Source organism: Centroberyx affinis, unplaced genomic scaffold (assembly GCF_046629955.1).
Source record: "Centroberyx affinis isolate AG114_WGS23_722 - 3 ecotype Tasmania unplaced genomic scaffold, CSIRO-AGI_Caff_v1 ptg004822l_1, whole genome shotgun sequence".
Taxonomy (NCBI): domain Eukaryota; kingdom Metazoa; phylum Chordata; class Actinopteri; order Beryciformes; family Berycidae; genus Centroberyx; species Centroberyx affinis.
The window spans coordinates 59,188-81,268 of record NW_027282351.1 but is presented as its reverse complement, the minus strand read 5'-3'; the positions used below and the strand labels follow the sequence as shown (position 1 = coordinate 81,268).

General features: G+C 45.1%; 1 protein-coding gene across 1 annotated transcript in view; it reads right to left on the bottom strand.

The window, feature by feature from the left end:
- The window catches only part of LOC139666136 (plexin-A1-like), a gene marked incomplete at both ends in the record, with an annotated part of 83,358 nt that overhangs the window by 5,779 nt on the left and 55,498 nt on the right, over nucleotides 1–22,081 (bottom strand). The window contains 6 exons of the mRNA XM_071545254.1: nucleotides 1,372–1,539; nucleotides 4,934–5,070; nucleotides 5,252–5,375; nucleotides 8,257–8,408; nucleotides 14,906–15,096; nucleotides 17,514–17,610. Of these exons, the coding sequence (XP_071401355.1) occupies nucleotides 1,372–1,539; nucleotides 4,934–5,070; nucleotides 5,252–5,375; nucleotides 8,257–8,408; nucleotides 14,906–15,096; nucleotides 17,514–17,610 (869 nt within the window). The remainder of the gene's footprint in view (nucleotides 1–1,371; nucleotides 1,540–4,933; nucleotides 5,071–5,251; nucleotides 5,376–8,256; nucleotides 8,409–14,905; nucleotides 15,097–17,513; nucleotides 17,611–22,081) is intronic.

Sequence of the window (22,081 nt, the reverse complement as noted above, 5' to 3'; positions counted from 1 at the left end):
TCCCCTCCCTGGTGGACATTTTGTCTGGCGGCTAAATTTGTTTTGGACTGTCCTGAGAGATGCAACTGCCAATCAGATACCTGTGTTTCCTTAGAGGAATGTTTCTATGGCTCTGTCAGAGTTTGCAGAACTTCTTGCGTTAATAACAGCGTAAGACTTTAAATATCAAATAAATAGTCTTTTAAAACTCTTGTAAATAACAGTAACATAATGAAGAGTAAACAATGTAGAGTAGAGAGTGGGAAAGCTTCAAAAGGCAACAATGACAGCAACAGAACAACAACACTATAGTAAAGAGCTCAGAAATTAATGGATGAGAAGTTCCTGGAACAATATTGTAGAAGTAAATGAGACAGTCAACAGCAAGTGTGTATGTATATGTGCTGGCTTCTTTTCGGAGCAGAGTAGTAAAGTTTCTAGGTCATGCTAGTGAGCCCATTAGCATTTGGAAGCTCCCTCCTTTTTTTCCACAACACAGCTTGTGTATGCATGGGGAATCTTCCTGTGGCTATGTAGTCTCATTTCAATAAGTCAAGTAATATTTACAGATGCATCTCCACGGCAGCTCATCAACTAGCACTGCACTGCTTCAGGAGCCTCCTTTCCCGCTGTTCGTGCTCTCAAAGATTTACTTTTGAAACATAAAGATAAACAGAATAAAGAATATGCCTTTGAATGCAAGACGAGTGTGAAAATGGAGAAGAATGTTTACTTAGTTTTGCTTCGAGACTGAGCCGAGGAGTATGCCAGCAGAATAAAACATTTATCGTCTTCTACCTAGAGTTCATACTTCAGATTAGCTGGCCATGCTCCTAGAGAAAGACATGAATGTATGGCACAACCACCACTAGGGATTAATAAATAATGGGTGAATTTCTTCTTTAATCTATCTATGAATCTGTACGTATCTGTTCTATACTGTAGCTGCACATCAAGCAGAATTGTACATCAAACACTTTTGTGCTGATGTATAGTATACATAATGTAAAACCCATATGCCAATGGATTATACAATGATGGCTGATGGAACTGATCATATGGTGCAACAATGGTTGCGGATTTGTACTGCATTAAACTTAAATTTATATTAAAATATAAAGTTTAATATTGACACATTTTCAAGCCTTTACTCAGAATTCTAGAATATGGATTACTTCTAGGGTTGACACACACCATGCACAAGATTTCTAAAATTAATCAATCACCCTGTTATATTTTCAATCATTGCGCTCCAAGGAGGTTTCTACGCAACACTGGAAAAGACATTGGATTTTCTCTGTGATCCAAAGTAACGTGGACCAGAGATTTTGGGCCATGTCCAGGGTTTACACCTCGACTAGTTGGGTAAAAAGGCTCTGTGTGTCTCCTCACCTAGCGATACTCCAGTCGGGCTCGATCTTGAGGATGGTGGGATCGTCGGTGTAGTTGAACTTGACCTCCGGGTTCCTCAGCTCAGCAGCGTTGATGTCCACCATGACCGGGGTGGTGCCTGAGGCCTGGCCCGCCGGCGTCACGCACACGATCTCCTTGCCAGTCCGCCTGGAAGGGGAAGGGAACGATGGAGAAGGAGAGATGTTAAATAGGACGACGGAGCGTGCCACTCCTAAATTAGACTCTGTTCCAAGGACCTGTACCAAGACGTCTTGAGGAGAAGTTGACTCCCTGGCAGGCCCAGAGATAGACAAACAGAGAGTGTGCATGCAGAAAAAAATCCTACTTTAGTCCTTAAATAACACATAAAATATTCATCAGATATGTTAAAAAATAAGGCACATACACACACAGACAGTCAGCCATCTCCAAGGCCGACATCTTTCAGTCTGGCCAGCCGTGGTTTCATCAGCCCGTATCACAGAGTGCTGTACTTCAAAGCCCTGCTCTCTCTCCCTCTCTCTCTCTATCTCTCTCTCTCTCTCTCTCTGTCTGGCTGATCTGAAGTGGCAGATCAGGCTGGTCGTCTCTCTGTGTGATGTAACCCCCTCCCTAGCAGACAGGCAGCCAGCTGTGGCCTGCTGGGAAACTTTGTGCCGCTGCCAGAAACTTTGCGCTCCACTCCAGTGCCTCACTCCACTGTCCCCTCCCCGGTCAGAGGGGAGCGCTGTTGGCCGAGCAGTGAGGGAATGACCGTCTCCGGGACAGTGTGTGTATGTGTGTGTACCCATGTGTGTAAGCAGCACATTATGAAGGTGTGCACTGGGGGGGGGGGGGGGGCATTGTGTGGAGGTCTGTGCATTTGCATGTCCATACAGTATGTAAGTAGCACATTAACACTGTGTAAGGATGCATTTTATGTCAGTTCATTGTGTGTGTATGTGCTACAGCACACTGCACGTGTGTGTAAACGGGTGTATGTGCATTGTGCGAGCGTCATGGCAGGCTGCGCGGTGTGAAATTTCCAACATGAGAAGAGCAAGCCGATCCGTACACAAATCCTCCCCCGTTATCTGCTGTGAAAGTGAAATCCGCAGAAAGACGGAAGATGATGGAGGAGATGAAAGGGTGAAAACCTATTTTGGCGGCGCTATCCCCGCGGCTTGTGGAGGGGTGTGGTGGGGTGTGGAGGGGTGGAGGGGTGGCTCGGCAAAAAACGGGGTAAGAAAGCAAAATGGGGGGAAGCTGGCGATTTTTGCCGGGCACGTCCCTGCTGTCTCCCGGGAGGCGATTTCAACAGCGCCCTCCACTAACGCTTAGATGGAGAGGGGACTGAAGAGAAGAGGGGATGAAGATGGAAGAGGGAAAAAAGGAAGGATGAAAAAAGCTTTTCCACATTCCGCCAGTGCCGGGTCTCCATGGAAACCGTTTTCACAACACCGTCGCCATCGCGAATGCCTGTGGTGCCGCGTACGTATTTTTGACAAGGTTGCTGTCGCACAAAAGAAAGCCAAGAGGGGATACAGAGAGAAAGAAAAGAGAGAATGAAAGAAAGGGGGTTGCAGAGGGAGATAAGAGGATGAGTGACTCAGGGTAAATAGGTTTTGATTAAAGCGGAGGCCCCGCTGAATACAAAGACACATTAAAGAGATGGACTCAACCAGTTCATTACTTTGGCCATAAAGGTTATTGCTGCTCAGTGAATGAAAGGCCAAGACTATTATGTTCACCTTTCTGGGGATGTGCCACAGTACTTTAAATTGGCCTTTAATTTGTTCCTTTGATATCATATAAAAAGAACTTGATAGGTCCAAACTCATTAGTTTAACCTGTCGCTTTTTGCCCAAGCAGGAACACGCTATAATAACAACAATAGTGTTATATTGAATTTGCTCTGAAACAAAACAAAAAAAACACCCTTCCACCTCCTTCCCTAGCTCTTACTTTTATTTCTTTTCCCAGTATATCTCTCTTACATGATTGTCCTATGGAGACAGGAATATTTTCATGGCACTATGTCTCTAACCCTTGCTCTCCATCCTATTGACTGCTTGCAATTTTAGTAATGTGGGAAATTAAGCTTATTCTAGTGTTACACTTATTCAAAATCAATCTGGACAAGGGTGTCAGCTACATGCAGAAAATGTGCAAGTGAAATATATTAAAATACTTCCTGTAAAGCTGATAGTCATCTTGACTACAGTAGCTTCTGCTTGGATTTTCCTTTCAGTCTTTTATCTAGGTGCTTGTTGTACAGGCGTGCTAACAATCTTCACTGTGAGGTTTCTTTTCTCTGCCATCTGCCAGACACCATACATGAGTGGATTTAGTCCAGAGCTCAGTTGGCTGTCAGTTTGCCAGAAAAGGACTAAAAGAAACAATAGAGTTCTTGGCTGGTGGAATTAGAGTCATCAACATATCAAATTGGATCCATGTCTCCTTTTCTTGAAATCCTGGAACAATCTCTTGCAGCCTGAGTGACAACTGAAGATAGCAGTGGTAGATTATTGTAAAAACTCAAGCAAAAAAAAAAAACCTTCTTGAATATGGGTTCAAAGCAGTCAAAATGTGAGTTACCAATTACCAGCAACACCATATCATTCCTTCCAAATTATAGTGGGTCATGCACTTCACAAACGCACTTAGTCATTCACAGAACAACTGAACGATGATAGCGGCTCCCCTGAGAAATGCTATACCGCCATTCTCACAACAATTGCTGTCAATTACACTAGGTCATCTTCCTACCAGCTATGTGTTTGTCACAGCTGTTGCAAATCAAAGGCATACAGTGAGTTTCTAATATAAAATAACGGTCATTATGAGATGCTGAAAAAGGGGAAAACATGGCAGTATGCCCAAGAAAGTCCCACAGAGACTGGAAGAAACTCTCTCATGATAACATGACTAGCAATTGTCTAGAGAAGACCATAAACCAAAGACCTCAGATTGTATAACATCATGGTGACACTGAACAAAATAAACTAAAAATGGTAGAGTTTTTAAACCATTATTCCACGAGGCAAGTCAGCTGAGAAGAAAATTGCAGCCTTCAGATGAATAACTACATAAGTTTGATGTGTGGCTTCCAACTTCCAACATGCCTGTGGCTGTTCAGGCCTGCAGTTATACAGTCAATCCAAATGATTTGGGGTATCAATGTTCTAAATCACCTGAAACACATACCCTCTATTGTCAATAATTATAAATGTACACTGTCCTACAAAGCCAAAGAGCAGTGACTGTGTGAGCAGTGAGGCTAAGAAAAATGACTTTAAAGTTTATCATTTCGTGCCCCAACAAAAGTTGTGTTTCTACAGATAGACCGTATATCGCAGAATATCATATATATATATCTCTTTTTTTTTTTTACACTAAATCTAAACCCTAGGCAGGACCTTTAAAACACACAAAAGTAGTGTTGTCAGTCTGTTACAGTCTGTAAATAATGAGATTTGAAACCATCACTCATCTGAAAGCAAACTTGTAAGTCCCTTTTCGCCTGAAGGATTCAAACTTTATTTGGGGTATAGCGTCACTTGGGTATGTTTGATTCGCTCACCTCTCAAAACGGCAGGAGTGGAGTCCAATCTTTACGGCTACAGCGCTGCCTGCGTTGAGGTGACTGCCTTCAATGGTGATCCTGGTTCCTCCGGACAGCGGCCCGTTGGACGGGTGGACACGGGTAAAATACGGAGACTGAGGAGGGACACACAGGCAGAGGACAGTATGTATAGGACAGTGTGTATGCTTGCTTGACTTGAGTGCCAAATGCAATACCAAATGAATTGAAATAGCTTAGTCTCATCCGTCAATATCTCAGGTGGATGAGGCTGTGACACTGACATGCATGCACGTGCATATTCACACACACACTTACCACAAAGGTGAAGGCCTTGGTGGAGGTGGCTTTGTAGTCAGGGTGTATGCAGTCCCTCACGCACACTTCCACCTGAGCCTCCTGCACCCTGTAACCTGTTGCATCATTCAGCCGACACACAATCCTGAGAAAGACAGAGGGAGAGACAGAGAGGTGGAGGGAGAGCGTTTGATTATCAGTGACATCCAAATAAATGTATGGATTTCATTGTGTTCAGTTTGCTTATTAATGAGACTGCCAGTTCAGATGAGCGGAGCTTGGCGGGAAAAGGATCAAGCAAGGGAAAGGAAAGTGAGGGGAAATTACATCACTACCGATGACAGGGTGACTGACATTTCTGTTCTGTCCAAGTCATTAAGATCGCCTTTGCCATAGACTAACCTGTATCTGTAGCCTTGTTCATAAAAATAGCCACAATTAGATCAATTCTCCTTCACTGCCATTGGAGTGCTAAGTGTGAGATGTGTGTGTGTGTGTATGTATATCTGTGTGTCTGTATTAGTGCATATTGTAGAACCATAAGCCTTGCACTTGGCCCTGGGCGCTGGCTAGCCAAATGAAAATCCATTGGAGAAATGATTGAGCGAGAGGAGTGGCAGCATAGCCCAGGGGGAGAACACACACACACTCTTACTTCATGTTTCACCCACTGGAGACACACTTGACTGTTAATTAGCTAGAGCGAACGAATGAGACAGAGAGAAAGGGCGAGAGAGCGGCAGTGAGAGAAAGGAGGAGGGAGAGAGCGAAGAAGAGACAGAGAGAGAAAGAGAAAGGGAGAGGGTTAAAGTGGGAGCGGCTGATTAATTGCATAAGCTCGTATCCTACACATCTCTTCACCCTCCCTCTCTCCCTGAGATGAGTTATTAACTCTCCTGCTTCTGTCCTCCCTGCAGGTGGCCACGGCAACCTCACCGTTGCCCCGATGATGACATCCGCATGCCGATGCTGTGTTTTTTTTTTTTTTTTGGTTGTTGTTTTTTTTCTTTTCTCATTTATTTCTGGGTCTCCTGCTACAATCAGGGCCATGATTACAATGCTGGACAGCTCTCCACTAGAAACGCAGCCTTCCTTGCATCATTACTGTGCAAATAACAGGTGGCTACATTCAGTTGCTATTACGTGGTTAGAGAGACTAATGTCAGAATCCAGCAGACTTAACGGTAGATTTTTAAGGATGGCAATGTTGTAAATTACACCTCCCTCAATCATGTAATGGAGGTGTAATTAGACAGTAAAAAATAAAACATATGGTAAATTCTGGTAAATTGTCATATAGAAAGTACTAATAATGCAGTAAAGAGAGACACTGTTTTTCTCACGGCAATGATTTACTCTCCTCAAGGTGGAATCAAAACCAACTATCTAACTAATAAATATTACAGAACTGAGGTAAATGACAGGCCTGCTAGTACGAAAAGAACCAGTGGTGCCATATTTTGTTACTACCTAATTCCTCTCCAATTACAGTTATAGGAAGCTGCCATCTAAAGCATTACAGAAGTAATATATAACAGGGATTGTGTCTGTTCCTGTAAACTTAAAAAGTGAACAGTCTCTTGCTGTGTGTGAATGTATGCCAGCTGTATGAAGTACAAGTGCTGGGAGAGAGAGAGACAGAATAAGAAAGGCAGGGCGAGAACAACGAATTTACATCATGTCCATGTTCGCCAGTCATCACACCTCCTTCCCTCCACTCTCTCAGTTGACCTTTGACCCTGTACTGTCAGTTCCATAACCCCGTCCCGTCAACTGTGTTACAGCTCTGATGGGGTCAGCGAGATGACGAGAGCAATCGGGCCACTAATGGCACCGCATGGCTGACATCACTTTTAATTAGCATGACAGCCTCACTGCCGGCCGCGCCCTCCTCCGCCTCGGTGCCATGGCAACGGGCCAACGCAGCGTTACGGGGTTGACAAGGTTAAATGTTGACGCCTTTGTGGTTTTGGACAAAGTGAACATGAGGTAAAGAAAAAGTTACTATGCAGAACCACCTGATTTTACGGGTTAGGTAGGCTTGGTATCTCTCTCCAACATGTCATTTTGTGTCTTGTGCTTTGTTTTGCTTCCTTCTGTTTTATTTTGTTGCATACTGTATTGCATCATTTTGTTTTGTGATTGATTGTTGATTAGTTAGATCTTGGTAGAATCGTTCTCTGTCAAGTCCTAAAGAGACATGCTTGTGATGAAGGGCTATAGAAATAAATGAACTTGACTTGACTTACTCTGAAGCTACAGTGGTAAATGCAAAAGCAGTACGAATGCCACAATGTGGCCGTACTAAATCAAGGTTGATACACCACTAGCATATTTCTAAACCCATTTTGGGGACACCTGTCATCACTGGTGAGAGCTGCGCCGCATTCTATTGTCCTAACTGTCAAACCATCAAAATCACATTTTTCATGTTTCCTTCTTGGCGAGCGAAAACAGAGAAAACTAATTCTGTTGGGATTGCACTGCAGAGCTAAGCAAATGGAGCATTTGTCTACGAGTGACAGTTACATAGTTAGAAATAGAATATTGAGGACATCTCCAGCTGTGACGAGCGTCCCCAATTTTTTCACGTCCCTAATTGTATCACTTTTACTTTGGATGATTTCAAGACAAAACAGAAAAAAGGGAAATAACGACACCTACTTTCTAACTTGTCTAGCAGCAGACATTTCTAGGTAGCTATAGTGATGTAGTGTTGGTTTTAGACAACTGCCAATGTCACAGTAATTGACTTTTCAACAGCAAAGAGTGCAGGAGCACCAAAACACACTATGAGCTTGCTTACAGGGACCTGGTTTTGCTTGAGGGGGGAAGCAGCATTTAACAATTGGAGGTTTCACTGAAACATATAGGTCTGTGAGAGAGTCACTGTGTGTTGTGTTTAGTACTCAGTGTCACAATATTGGACAGAGACAGAGAGGGAAGGAGAGAGTCACAGAAACAACACAGAAAGAAAGAGCGCGAGAGTGAGGGGGAAAAGGAAAGACATGGTGGTGTCAACGTACTGCTCAGCGCTGATGTACTGGTCCTCCTGTGGGTTGCAGGTCACCTTGCCGATGCGCACCCCATTCTGGATGTCTTTGAATTGCAGGCCCAGGTTCTCCCCTGTGATGGTCAACATGGTTCCTCCCTGTCTGGGACCCGTCTCTGGATGCAACTGGATGGAAGAGCAAACCAAGAGGGACAAAGAGGGATAAGTTAGTCAGAATAACATGCATAACATAAATTATTTGGTTGCCTTTATCCAAAGTAGTACCACGAGTGCATATATTTTAGCATGGATGGCACCTCCCAGTAAGTCATTAGGTCATTTCCTATTCAGGTTGAATCAAATACTTGCAACTTCAATTAGTGAGATGAAAAATTACCGTGGATCCATTAACCCCACCTCAACTCAGTCAAAACAAGCGCAATCTGCCAACTCGCACACTTAACCCGGACCCACCCATCAGGCCCTTACTTAAATCTCTCATTTACCCTTGTGACTATTAATCTACTGAACACAATTACTGCGCACAGCGACCTCCGCTCCCTCTCTTTCCCCTAGAGGTCCGTGAAAGGTGTGCGGAGGTGCTAATGGCTACCCGAGGCTAGCCCAGTCACTAATCACCGTCCCATTCATCTAGCCCGCGACCCAGACAATGGCCCCCGTGGTCATCAGTCATTACTAGCATGATTACTGCTAGGGCTAATTGGATTAGCACTGAATGGGGGTGGAAGGGGGAGGTGGGGGGGTCATTTGTCCCAGCCCTTCTGCGTGTGGGGGAGGGGAGAAGGGGGTGAAAGGTTGGTGGGTGGGGTGGGTGGGGTAGGGTGGGGTGTAAGGTCACACTTTGATGTGGCTTTGGCTGTAAAGGAAGGTTAAGATTTAAGATTTAAGATAAGATTTAATGGACAGTGGCTCTCATTCAGACACGCACATCAACATACACTGGACACCCATTATGTGCACATGCATGAGGCTCACACAACCACAAATACACATATAAATTCATACATCCAAACAAAAATGTAGACAACGAAAGTAGACATAGACATCCAGATGGCACACACAGTAATCTATACAGACATACTGTATATAGATACACGGGGAGAGGCGGGGCTAAGCGGCCAAAAACATGCTAGTACAAACTCGTCCTCCATTCCCATCCAAACCACATATTTTAAGTCGGCAAACCAAATCGTAAACCAAATCAAATTTGTATTTTTGTTGGCCGGTTCTGATGTTCGCAATATCGACTGTAACAGATTTGCGAGTTCCCACTGTCAACAGACTGTGAAAAGGTAAGAGTTGGGAACATTGTAATGGATATGGAATGGGTTATAATGGGGATAAAGAGCGCGTGGGCACCAAGACTGGTTATGTGCATCTACTCTCTCGCACATACGCCTTCCCCCGAATAGAGAATGATCAATTTTCTCAACCCCCTCTCTACAACTCTATTCCTCAGCCCTGTAGCACAGCAACGAGACCCAGTCTAACATCATTATAGAGAAGGTGCAGGCTGGTGAAGACCACAGGTGCTCAGGACTCAATGTTAAGATCGCGTACACACACACACACACACACACACACACACACACACACACACACAGGGAACAAAGCCCAGTGTGGTACAGGCCAGAGCTGAAATGTCACAGTGATATAATTAAGCAGCGTTTTCCACCTAACACTGGGTAGGCGGATGGCCCTTACTTGGCCCTAACTTCTCTCCTCCCTCCCCTACTCTTTCCCTCCTCCCTCCAACTCCTTTTCCCTCTCTGGAGTTCTGTCTCTGTAATTCTCTCTTTCTCTCTTTGTCAATGCGCCTGAATGCACATATTTTGTGTTGGAGACAAAAGAGTGAGTGGCACACAGTCAGAGTCTTCAGATATGGTAATCAAATCTCTCTTTCTCTATAAGCACTGGCTTATCAAAACACACACACAAGTCGCTACATCCACAACTAAACAACACAAACAAAAACCCTTTTTGATAAAAGCCACCAGCCTAAACACTCGTTCTATTCTCCTCTCGCCGTCGCAGCGCTCTACGCCCATTCAAACTCCCTTTTTTCTCTCCGTCTCCGACTTGTCCCGTTGTGTCGGAGGCTTTGTGTGAGGCCTATTGTGGCCGGCTGAGCGGCAGCACGCAGATAGCATCTGCTAGTTAGAGAGAGGGAGAGAGAGAAGAGGAGGAGGAAAGAAGGAGCAGTCGGGGGACAGAGAGAGAGAAAGATGGATACAAACACAGCGTAGGGCTGCTGAAGTCTTATCTGTGATATGAAAGAGAGGGATCTGGGAGAGGAGAGAAAAGCCACTCACACACACACTGATGGGGGCAATGGAGGGAGTGGAGGGGAGGGGGTGGCACGGATAAGTCTTTACTACCAAATGTCAACATGTGACTGTGTGAAAAATATTATGTTTGAAGGCATAAAATCTTACAGACAGAAAATCATCAGGATTGTTATTTCATAGAATTGAGTCAGAGAATATAAATACTGACAAGAGGCAAACCTGTGACAATTCACTTTGAAGTCTGAGGCCACTGAGGTCTTTATTACTCAGAATTTCATCATCATTCAAGAATTTAAACTTCAAGAGTTATCAAGGTACAAATCCAAGACATTTAAAGGCCAATGGGCAGGTGTGTTGGAATATAGTGTGGGTGTTTATTCAGTATTGGCTTGTTTTTCTTTTTTTTTTCCCTCAATGCTGTAACAGCGAGGCACAATGTTCAGCTCTAAAACACAACGGCAAATCACTGAAGCCCGGTCGATACAGACCTCTAAAGAGAAAGACATCTCTCTCAATGTTGGTCCAAGGAGGAAGGGAGGGAGGGAAGGAGAGAGAGAGATGAGAAAGTGAAGGGATGGAGGGAGAGATGGAGAGTTTGGGTAAACGGAGGGAGAATAGATGGCTGGAAGTGGGAAGGAGGGAGTGAGAGACAGAGGAACATGAAGGGAGAGAGGGAAGGAAGGATAGGGAAATAGAGAAAAAGAGAGAGAGAGAGAGAGAGAGAGAGAGAGAGAGAGAGAGAGAGAGAGAGAATGTAGAGAAGCATGAAATGGAGATGGAGAGAGTGACGGAGAGAGAAAAAGAAAGAGCTTAACCCAGCATGTCCGGCAAAGGCAAATATTCCAGCTTAACAATACATGGGGGAGAAATCAGTGGCCTTTCACAAGCACATGGGCCAAGAGACTGGACACACACACACACTTTCTCACACACTGAGACACACACGCAAAACCAGAAAATATTCAGCACACACACACACACACACACACACACACAAGCATGGCCTGTGTTGTTTTAATTGGTTTCTGAGGGCTAGCTGTAATGCTCTTCCTGTCCCCTAGGAGTAGCCAGGCAGGCGATGATGGATGATGGAGGGCCAGGCAGCAGCCAAGGCCAGCACTAGGACACTGCTACACTACACTGGGAGACAGCGCCAGACACTCTGTGTGTGTGTGTGTGTGTGTGTGTGTGTGTGTGTGTGTCAGTTTGTGCGGCTGTGAATGTGATTTTGAACTTATCATACAGGCTACGAATTGTAAGTGGCAGCTGATGTGCGTTTCCATTTCTGATTTTGAAAACATTTGATGTCCAAATGTTGGCTTCTCATTGTGTGTTGTGTGAGTGTGAGTGTGTGTATGTGTGTGTGTGATTGTGCTTTGTTCCTGTAAGTGTACGTATTTGTACACACTCGAACACACACAAGGCATTGTATCGAGCCTCCAGGGACCTGGCTTGTTTGTGAATGGGGTACTAGGTAATCTAGTGCAAAGTGTCAGAGAGCAGAGAAATAGATACAGTGCATTAAAAACAGCACTTTAATAGCTTAACAGCTAGATCCTATAGGTTAATGTTACAGCTGCAACGGCTAAAACCAAGCATTTACAGCCTAGAATGCCAATCTTTGTCTTTGGTGTAGTACTACAATACTTAGGCGCCAGAACTATTAGTGAAATGGTACCCGATTGCGAACTATTGAACAATGTCAAATGGGCAATACACTCGGAAATGGAACCAAATGGGTTTAACACTTGCTGCTCTGAAAGCTCTGGGTGGCTGTGTGTGTGTGTGTGTGTGTTTTGTGTGTGCGTGTGTGTGTGTGCATGTGTGCATGTGTGTGTGCATGTGTGTGTGTGTGTGTGTGTGTGTGTGTATGTGTATGTGCGTGTGTATGTGCGTGTGCATGTGCGTGTGCATGTGTGTGTGTGTGGTCCCACTCTCCCTCCACTGGTGTTTCCTTCCCAGTCGAACACACGCTCTCCGGTCCAAATGAAATTAGCGGCTAATCCGCTAGCTAATGGCCACACAGCGTCTAGCGTGCCACAGAAACGAACAAAGCAGCCTGAAAAAAAAAAAAGGGTTCAAACGGAGGGAAAGAGGGATTTGACCGAACGGATGGGAAGAAGTGGAGCAATATTCAATTTGCGTGGCAGATGTGATGCTCTTTGGGAGAACTAAAGGATGAAATGGCAGAAGAAAAAGGAGAGATTTCCTTTGTCGGCGGCGGATGCTCTTTTAGCGTTAAATGTCACGCTGCAAATGTCAAAGGTGGAGAGGAGAGGTGAGGCTGGAAGTGTGGCTCGGCGATAACGCCTCCATGGGTGTTACAGTGGCGAGTCGCTCTCCCTACTTCCCGTCTTCTTTGTCTCTCCTTTCCCCCGCCTTGTTTTCAAACCTAAATTTCTCCCCCTGCTGTTTTTGAAGCTCTTCTACGCCTGCTGTTTGACTGCCACCAACATCTTGCCCCGAGGCCAGGATTTACCCCTCCGTATGCACCCTTCATACACACACTTTCCCATCTCTCTCACACATACACGCGCACACACACACACAACCCGATTGCCTCTGCGCGCTTGTTTCAAAGAGATAACTGAAGCGAGCGGGAAGAGAGAGAGCAGAGAAGAGAGAGGGAGAGCGCATTAGCTAAAGGTTTTATCTATGTGCCAGTGCCCCAATTATCCAATATCTCCATTACGCATTCAGAGAGACGAACCCATGTCACACAGGAAATGTACCGAGGGCTCCAGCCATACAAGTCTGCGTCGGTAAAATGGGCATGCATTATACACTATACATATATTTCACACTCATTTAAATGGAGAGAAATGGCGCTCGTTCCGACTGACACAGATGCTTCGTCTCGTTTGAGATAGGATTGAATTTGGTAAAATGCGGGAAGGGAGAAGTGTGAAAAGAACGAAGAGAGAAAGACGGAGGGAGGGAGAAGGAGAGGGGGGGGGGCAGAGAGAAAGAGAGGGAGTCAGAAGGACAGATGAATATGCAACAAGAGAGAGGATAGCATTTGAGACAAGCTGACGAGGAGTGCACTTCTTGACGCATCTCACACAGCAGTGCATGGCTTTCAAACCGGGCTCTGTGTGTGTGTGTGTGTGTGTGTGTGTGTGTGTGTGTGTGTGTGTGTGTGTGTGTGTGTGTGTCAGTCCCAGTGGTGGGCTGTAGGGATAGTGACCCAGGTCACAGTCAGACGAGGACCACCGCCACGGTTACCGGCGGCAACAGATGGGTACGCCGTGGTGTTTAGACGCCTTGACTCACCCGGCCTGTCAGACGCACACACACACATTCTGTGCCTATGTCTCTCTCTCCCACACACACACACACACACACACACACACTTCCATACACATTCTCTCTCTCTTTGTCTCTCTCTCTCACACACACACACATACACAAGACCCCCACCCTCTCCCTCTCCCCCTCCCCAGGTGTGTGTGTGTGTGTGTGTGTGTGTGTGTGTGTGTGTGTGTAGCCTAGCCATCATCTCTCATCATGTCAGTGTGTTCAGTCTTGGTGTGTGCGGCCTGCCTCCTCCTGGCCAGCCCATCTGTGTTGTGGTTGCAGTCACTGTGATGGCTCCTAACTTGTCTATCCTCCCTGCCGCCTTCCCTCCTACGACGTACCCTTCACTCACCGAGACAAAACAATGACGCTGCACCAGTAGGAATTTATAAACTCTTCCCACGAGCTAACTTTTAATTATGGATCGACTTTGTCAAGTTTCTGATTTCTGAGTTGCTGGGCGATTCTAACCAAACGGCAGCTGACGTTTCCATCTTAAGTTTGGCTGTGGCAAGAAATTAGTATTTCCTTATGTTGAATTCAGCAGCTGCATACAATTTTGTTTTTGGGGTGGGGTGTTCCCTGACCTCATGGATCTTGGGTTGTTTATGTGTGTGTGTGTGTGTGTACTAGTGTTGGTACCAGTGGCGACATATACAGTATAATGTCAGTTACAATTTTGAAATGAAATTCATTGTGTTTTATTGTTCTTTACATGCTAAGCTGAGAAGTGTAATGTACAGCGAAATGACTTCAATTTCTGCTCATTTCTTTTTATTGGACGATTCTGAGAGACTTCTGCCTCAGAAATCCTATTTGGTAAACCTTTAATGTAAAGCCTGGGAAAACCGTAATGTACTTTTTTGTATGATACCCAGGTTTGCTAAGGAATATGTTTGTTCTACACTAACTGCAATGGGATGTATAGGGTGTGTGTAAGTCCTTGTAGGCTGAGTGCTTAGTGTGTGTGTGTGTGTGTGTGTGTGCAATGTGTCATCTGTTATCTTGGTGAGCTTGGGCTGCACACTGAGTTACTGTATGGTGTGTGTGAGCGTGTGTCACCACATCATGGCTTACCTTGATGATCTTGGGGTGAGCACAGCGGCTGTTTCCGGTGGTGGCGTGCATCCAGCTGCTCTCTGGGGGAGTACACTCCTGTCTGAGGGAGCACTTCTTCTCCTGAACACACCAGCCGCACTCGAACCTGGGGTCTGCCTTCAGACACATCCCACAGCTGTCCCTCAGCGCGTAGCACTTGTACAGGTGGGCTGGTGAGGAGACGAGGAGAGAGGGTGCAAGAAAGACATTTGGAGAGGTGAGAAAGTGGTGCACACGAGGGAGAGAATAAAATTACTTCTCTTTCAGTGTAGCTTGTGTTGCAGCCTGGAGAGCAGAACAGTTTGAAAACAACAAAAATGAACCAAAATCCATCCAAATAAGCCCCCCCCCAACCAACTCCTACGCAAAACCTTCAAAACCTCCTCAATGTCACTGAAACAAAGTTGAGTTAACCATTTCCCAATGGTCGCGGGAATTGTGCAGAGGAATCCCACCCCCCCTCCCTCCCTCCTCTATCCCATCCCCCAAATCCCATTGGTCATGGAACAACTTTAAAGTAACCCTGTACCAATTACTGGCTGCTAAATGACTCCTCTCTAATTACATTAACATATCAGTATTTAAGACGAGCGAGCATCTCTTGCACTCTACCAGATGATTATCATGACTGAGAAATAGGGCGGAGGGAGGGAGAGAGAGAGAGAGAGAGAGAGAGAGAGAGACAGACAGACAGACAGACAAAGAGAGATGTCTTTAGGCTGTAGGTCGCCTTGGGAAGCACTCCAGTAGATTTACACTGGAGATAACACACAATGCACAGACACTGATGCATGCCACTGATATTGTACACTGTCACTGCTGCTGCATGTTACAGATGCCATTCAGCAATGCCTTGTCCTTGGGAGAACCATACTGTACGCTGTCAAAGCATGTTATGTCGCCTTCGTGAATGTAAACACCCTGCCATTGTGGACCGCAATACTGAAGTGTGGTTCTCATGCACAACTGTACATGCCAAGAACACACCATGATAACACAGCTCAGTCACAGCCAGCGGCCTGAGAAATATTTAACCTTTCTCCTTTGGGATAGATTGGATATTTGAGCCTACAATGTCATTTGCGTTGTGCAACACAATGGGCTGCTCTGTTGAACATAACACAATGATGCAGTGTGACAAAGCACAGTACGGCTCATATACCATCACTTATTGTTTAAACGTATTTGGTACATCTAGACTGCAAGGAGTAACAAAGAAAATGGAACCACGGGACAATGTATCATTACCTTCTATTACTAGCACGGCTTATAATACCTACAAAACGACAATGACCTCACAGCTTCACAGACTCAGGGTTTGATGCAACTATCCCTTGTGTGACTGCATAGAAAGACTCTCCCTACACCATGACAGAAGGCACAGCAGCATCAAATCCTGCGTACCGCTCACTGTGCATTTCACCATCACAACCTAACAAAGTGGCTCCCTCTGTTGTACAAAACTCCTTATGCATGTCACCCACAGCCTATATGTACTGGTAACGGTTGATGATGTTTCTTCACCTCACAGCAGGAGAACAGTGTTACAGCCCACTGCTGTGCTGTACAGGCCACAATAATTATTGAGGCGGCACTATAAAGACCGCCTCACTAGCAATTATATCCCATAGACATGATCTCATTGTCTTCTCCCACAGTGGCGTGTGAAGTATGTGTATGCGTTTTGTCATTATCTACACTGTCCTTTGTTTCAAAATTAAGGTGTGGTTATATATATTGGGGAATGTGTGCAAATAGATGTGGAGAGTCATTGTCATAGGTATTATGCATTAAAATTCTCACTGTATTGTTCCTGTTTCCAGATATCAAATGAATGTTGAATTATTTTGTTAGAATGACCAAATAAGTTGAAAATGACTAAAATGATACAGCGTTGTCATTATTAAAAATTGTATACCTACTTTTGACACACCCAGTATCTTCCTGCATGTAAATTATGAAAGGAGTTGCCGACCTAATGTGCACTCTTACACAGGTGTCAGTGCAAAAGTCGATGCATCTGAGCACATTCCTGAAGTTGCAATCTTTCACAGATATCTTAGATGCAACATATGCCTGTAATGCAAACAGTTCAATGGCATACAATACCAGTATTTCTCTCACTCACCCGCACACACACATGCTTAAGTAGGTCTGCAGTAACCACGGTGTTTGCGCTGCTTACAGACCAAGAATATCAATTGCAGAGGGTGGGCTAGCCGAGGTCTTCTGGTCACACTATAAATGATTTACTATGCAGTTGGAGCCGCAGCACTATGTTGATTTTCCTGCAGGTTCTGGGTTGGAGCTTTTATGAGCCGTTTTCTAGCTAAGACTAGGATGAGGATGACAAAACTGACCAATCATCTTAGTTTTAGAAATGGGATTGAATAGTTACTCAATTTTCACCAAGTGGCGCCCTAATTCCCATTTCCTCACCAGTCCTTAGTAAGAATAAGAGAATTTGCTCATGAAATTTGTAGACAGAACCAATAGGCTGTAATAAAATATGAAACCCATTCATATAATCTAGTAGCTCCTATCGGTTACCTTTGCCGCAGTGGTTACAGTCATAGTGCTGACTCACCTTTGATGTTGTAGGGGTTGTCGATAACAAAGTTGCCGTTCCAAACCACAGACAGGTCCACTGGTAGGTCACTGATGTCATTGCCCTCGTAGTTATACTGAAACACAAACAAACACGCTGAGATTAGCATTTATGGTCACACATCACAATTACATCACAACATGCAACAAAATGGTAGTTAGTTACATCAATCACTTTTTATGAGACATTCTGAGTTTTAAATTAAGAGTTAAATATTAAAGTACTGACAGGCTAGTTTGCCAAAATGAAAAAAAAAAAAGAAAAAAAAAACCCTTACCAGCCACAGCCAAAAGTGAACCCAATTCGGCTGGTGGCTGGTGGTAATGTCATGCCCTGCGGTGCTCACAGAGTTGAAGGGCCATAAAAATGAGTGATGAGAGACAGGCTAGATTGTGATTTTAACACGCGGCACATCCTCCGCCGCCTGCCAGAGCACAGAGCTGATTAAAAGAGATTGGAATCCCCATCACTGTATGACTCATTCCATTCAAGTGATGAATGAAAAGCGTAATATATCTTCAACAATAATATCTTCTCGTCTAATTTCATTTTTGCATCCTGAACTAATAAGAGTTGAAATGTAATTGACTCGTAGTCGGCATAATCATTTTTATGGAATTGCTCTAAATGAGACAACAAGCTTCAAAAGCAGTAATGTGATAGCGGTGCGTTAACTGTGGGAATAATAGAGCTACAGCTCCTGTGAGAACCCCCCTTCCCCCTGCCTCCCGTCCTCTCCAAATAAATTGTCTACAACTGATTTTCACTAGCAAATAAAATGCACCTTTAGTAATCAAGCCCCCCCACGCACACACACACAAAGCCAAAACACTCAGGTAAATGCTTACACACAAGCCTCTAAAAATACTCTTCATTCATCAAGAGCCCCGCAGACGCCATCCAAGACAGATTTTGCATTATTAACTACTCTATGCATTTGTCTTCTCTGACGCAAGATAAAACAGATACTAGATAGAAAGAGATTGCCTGTTCTCGGCGTTGATGATATTGCTGTAGGCCTGTTGCACTGATGTGAGGGTGATGGCTGGTAAGACTCCAGACAGGCCATGTTAGCCTAATGCCCCTGTCAGTCAAAGGCTGCCCACTCACTCTCACAGCACTAGCAATGGTCACTATCTTCAATGGCCTTGGGGTGAGAGATAGTAGGGCTATTCACCTCTAGTGGAGTGGTGATAAAATCCAATGTGAAAGCCCCAAGCCTGCGGCTATGGGCCCAACAGATTAGATCTGGCTCTGACTTTGCCGCTATGTGATATCGCCCACTCCAGTGTGATACTCAGTGGTTATCTTGACATTGGTAATAATAGTGAATTCAAATGCATTTGAGAGGAAAAGGACCAAGAAATGTGCATACAGAAGATAAGGAAATGAGAGGACACGGCAATGTCACCATGTGTGATTGGCTGATTAATTCATTCTTCACATTTGCGATTGGATGATTTACATTCAGCAGCCCCAAAGGCGCAGATGCTGATATCCAATTACAGGCAGACGTCTCCAAGTATCTCAGAGGAAGTACTACTTTGCACTCAGAGTTTACTTTTAGGTGAATTTCTTTGAAAATGTTCGCCCAGCTGTGTTTTCAGGCACATTTTGGTGCTCTGACTTATTTAGTAGCAATTATTTATTGAAGAGGCAACTTTTACCCCCCCGAGTGACTCTAACCCGCAGTACATTCACTGAGACAATTTTTACAGCAAGTTAGTATACATATATAGAGCAAGCCAGCTCGCTATAGACTGCACTACTGTACTATAACTGGCTCTTTATGACTTTTCACACCTTGGGAAAGTTGGAAAGAGTAAGAGAAAAAAGACTTGAGGATTATGCAGGCTTTGTGAGAAAAGGGGCTGTTCTTTCAGTCCCAGAGTGCACCTAGTATCTTAGTAGAGACAACATGGCACGGTGTGCTTAGTGCACTGTGGCGGGGTCAGACAGAGAGAGGGGAAAGTAAGGTTGGAGGTGAGGAGAAGAGGGGAGCGTGAAGGTGAGAATAACGTTGGATAGAGTGCCGAGGAAGGACGGAAAAAGAAAAGGGGAAACGAGGGAGATGGGAGAAAATCGGTCGGAATGGCTGATGGGTCAGAAAGACAGATGTGGATTGCACTGGGAAAACGGGAAAGGCCGGTTTAAAGAGCAAAAAAAAAGGGAAGAGATGGTGAGAGAAGGATGAGAAAGATGATAGGAACGGGGTGGAGGGAGGATGATACAGCAGGAAGGGTAAAGGAGAAAGAGAGAGAGGAGGAGAGGGAGAGAGAGGGAGATGGATAGAGAGAGGTGATTGTGTGTTATGCTGCGGACACCATTCATTTACACATGGAATAAGAGGCAGGGGCCGGGCTATAAGCGCCTGAGCTGGTGGGGGCTAAAGTGAAATTGGCATTTTCAATTTGTTCCCTGACATGTCCGCCTTGGTCTTTTCACACATTCCTCTGCCTCTCCCTCTCTTCCGATCCTCCTTTCCTCTCTCTCTCCCTCTCTCTCTCTCTCTCATATTATTCCTTCCCTTTACCTCTGCCTAACCCTCCTCCCCTATCAATCTCTCTGCCTTTCTCTCCCCTCCCTCGATTCCCCGAACGCCCACAGTCAAACAAGGAAATATGGAGCAGGTTCCTTTTCGCATATACCAAACATGTCCAGGGAAACACATGTGCGTACTGTAAATATGCATTCTGCGCACGGGACAGTTTCCAAGAGACACACGGCAGCAAATGCATCAAAGACGGATCGCGTTGTATATAAAAAAAAAAAAAATGCAGGCACACGCGAACGCAGGCACATAAAACCACGCAGCAACACATATCTTTGAACGTCAGCTATTATTTCTCCTCACCACAGACCTAGCATATGAACTTCCTCAATCTTTCCCTCACTCCCCACTCCCCCCCCCCCCCCCCCCTCCCCCCTCCCCAAGAGACCACCCAGTCTGCCTGGGAACTAGAGCACTCCTTCAACGGGAAGGGATGGAGGAAATGTGTGTGTGTGAGTGTGTGTGTGTGTGAGAGAGAGATTGAGAGAAAGGACGGAATAAGGAAGAGGAAAGGAGAGGGAGATGCTCAGGAAGACTGCCCCTGAGAACATGTGAAGGGAGAGAGAGTGAGATATGAGAGATAAACAGAGAAAGTGAGAACAAAAATAACAAGTGACAGAAAAGGAAAAAAAAAACAGAGAAAGAAAGATCATGAGAGAGAGAGCGAGAGAGAGAGAGAGATGTTATCCAGCTAACAGGACTCGGGAGAGTCAACAGTAAAGGACGAGGGGTCAAGCCTCCCTCCACTTCCAGCTCTCCCAACCCCACAGCGAGCTGCCGGGGGATCACCAATGGGATGCCCCCGCTTCTCTGCTGACCGGCCAATCAGAGCCCCGCCTGACCCCCTCTTGACTCTTGAGCCCGTTCCGCTGATAGAGAAATAGATGATAGATGTGTGTACGCCCCTTAACCCTGCTTTACACCCCGACAAGTCTTACACTTCCCCCTGAAAATGAGCACACACATACACACACACACACACACACACACAGGTTGCAACTACAACAATAACACTGCCCGCCCTCCTTCCCTTGCGTATGTCCAAGTTACAGATATGTGCGTCTGTATTTGTGTATCCGTCCTCAAAGGAGGCCTATGTCGAGAGAGGGGGATGTTGGGATCTGCTTGAGCATGCATCCTCACTCAACAAAAACATGAATATTTAGTTAGGGAAGAGTGTGTATGTGCGTGTATGTGTGTGTAATGGGCAACGGGGGGTGAGGTGGGGTGGTGGTGATTGTGGTGGAAAGGTTAGGTATGATCCCAGAGCCCATCTCCTCTCATTGCACTGAAGGCTTATTAAACTTTCATAGCCAACCAGCATCGATGCACAATGCACAGTCCAGGGAATACACACACACACACCTCGCACATGGTTTATTCACTTCACAGTGGATTCCAATATCAAAACACAAACATTAAGCAGGTTACTCTCAAAAGGTCAGTATGTGTGCGTGAGAGAGAGAGAGAGAGAGAGAGAGAAAGAGAGAGAGAGAGAATAATAGTAACTAATTTCTAAATTCTGTTCATAATGCTACAGGAAACAGTAGAGTCGTTGCACCTAAGACCTTTGACCTTAGAAGATGTGAACAGCCTACCAACAGACTGAAGGTGAGAGGAGAGACGCAACACAGCAACAAGGGCCCACTAGTGATCAGGATTCTTTGAACCGGATGGGCAGAGAGAGATGAAGAGTGTGTGAAATCTAAAGGATGGACACTGAAGAGAGGTAGTGAGTGGTAAATAGACATAATAGACAGGGGAGGCCTATAGAAGAAAAGAGAAACAGCGAGAGGGAAGGAGCTACAGAAAGGTAGACAGAGAAAGACAGAGGAGATGGAAGATGGAGATGGAAATATATACAGGGAGAGGGAAATGGAGAAAAAGAGAGAAATAAATAGAGAGCAGGAGATACTGAGAGAAACAGAAGGAGAGCACATCTAGTCTGCGCTCCCCCTTTCCTTTCCCTTCCCCTCTTTCTGCCAACAAAATAGAC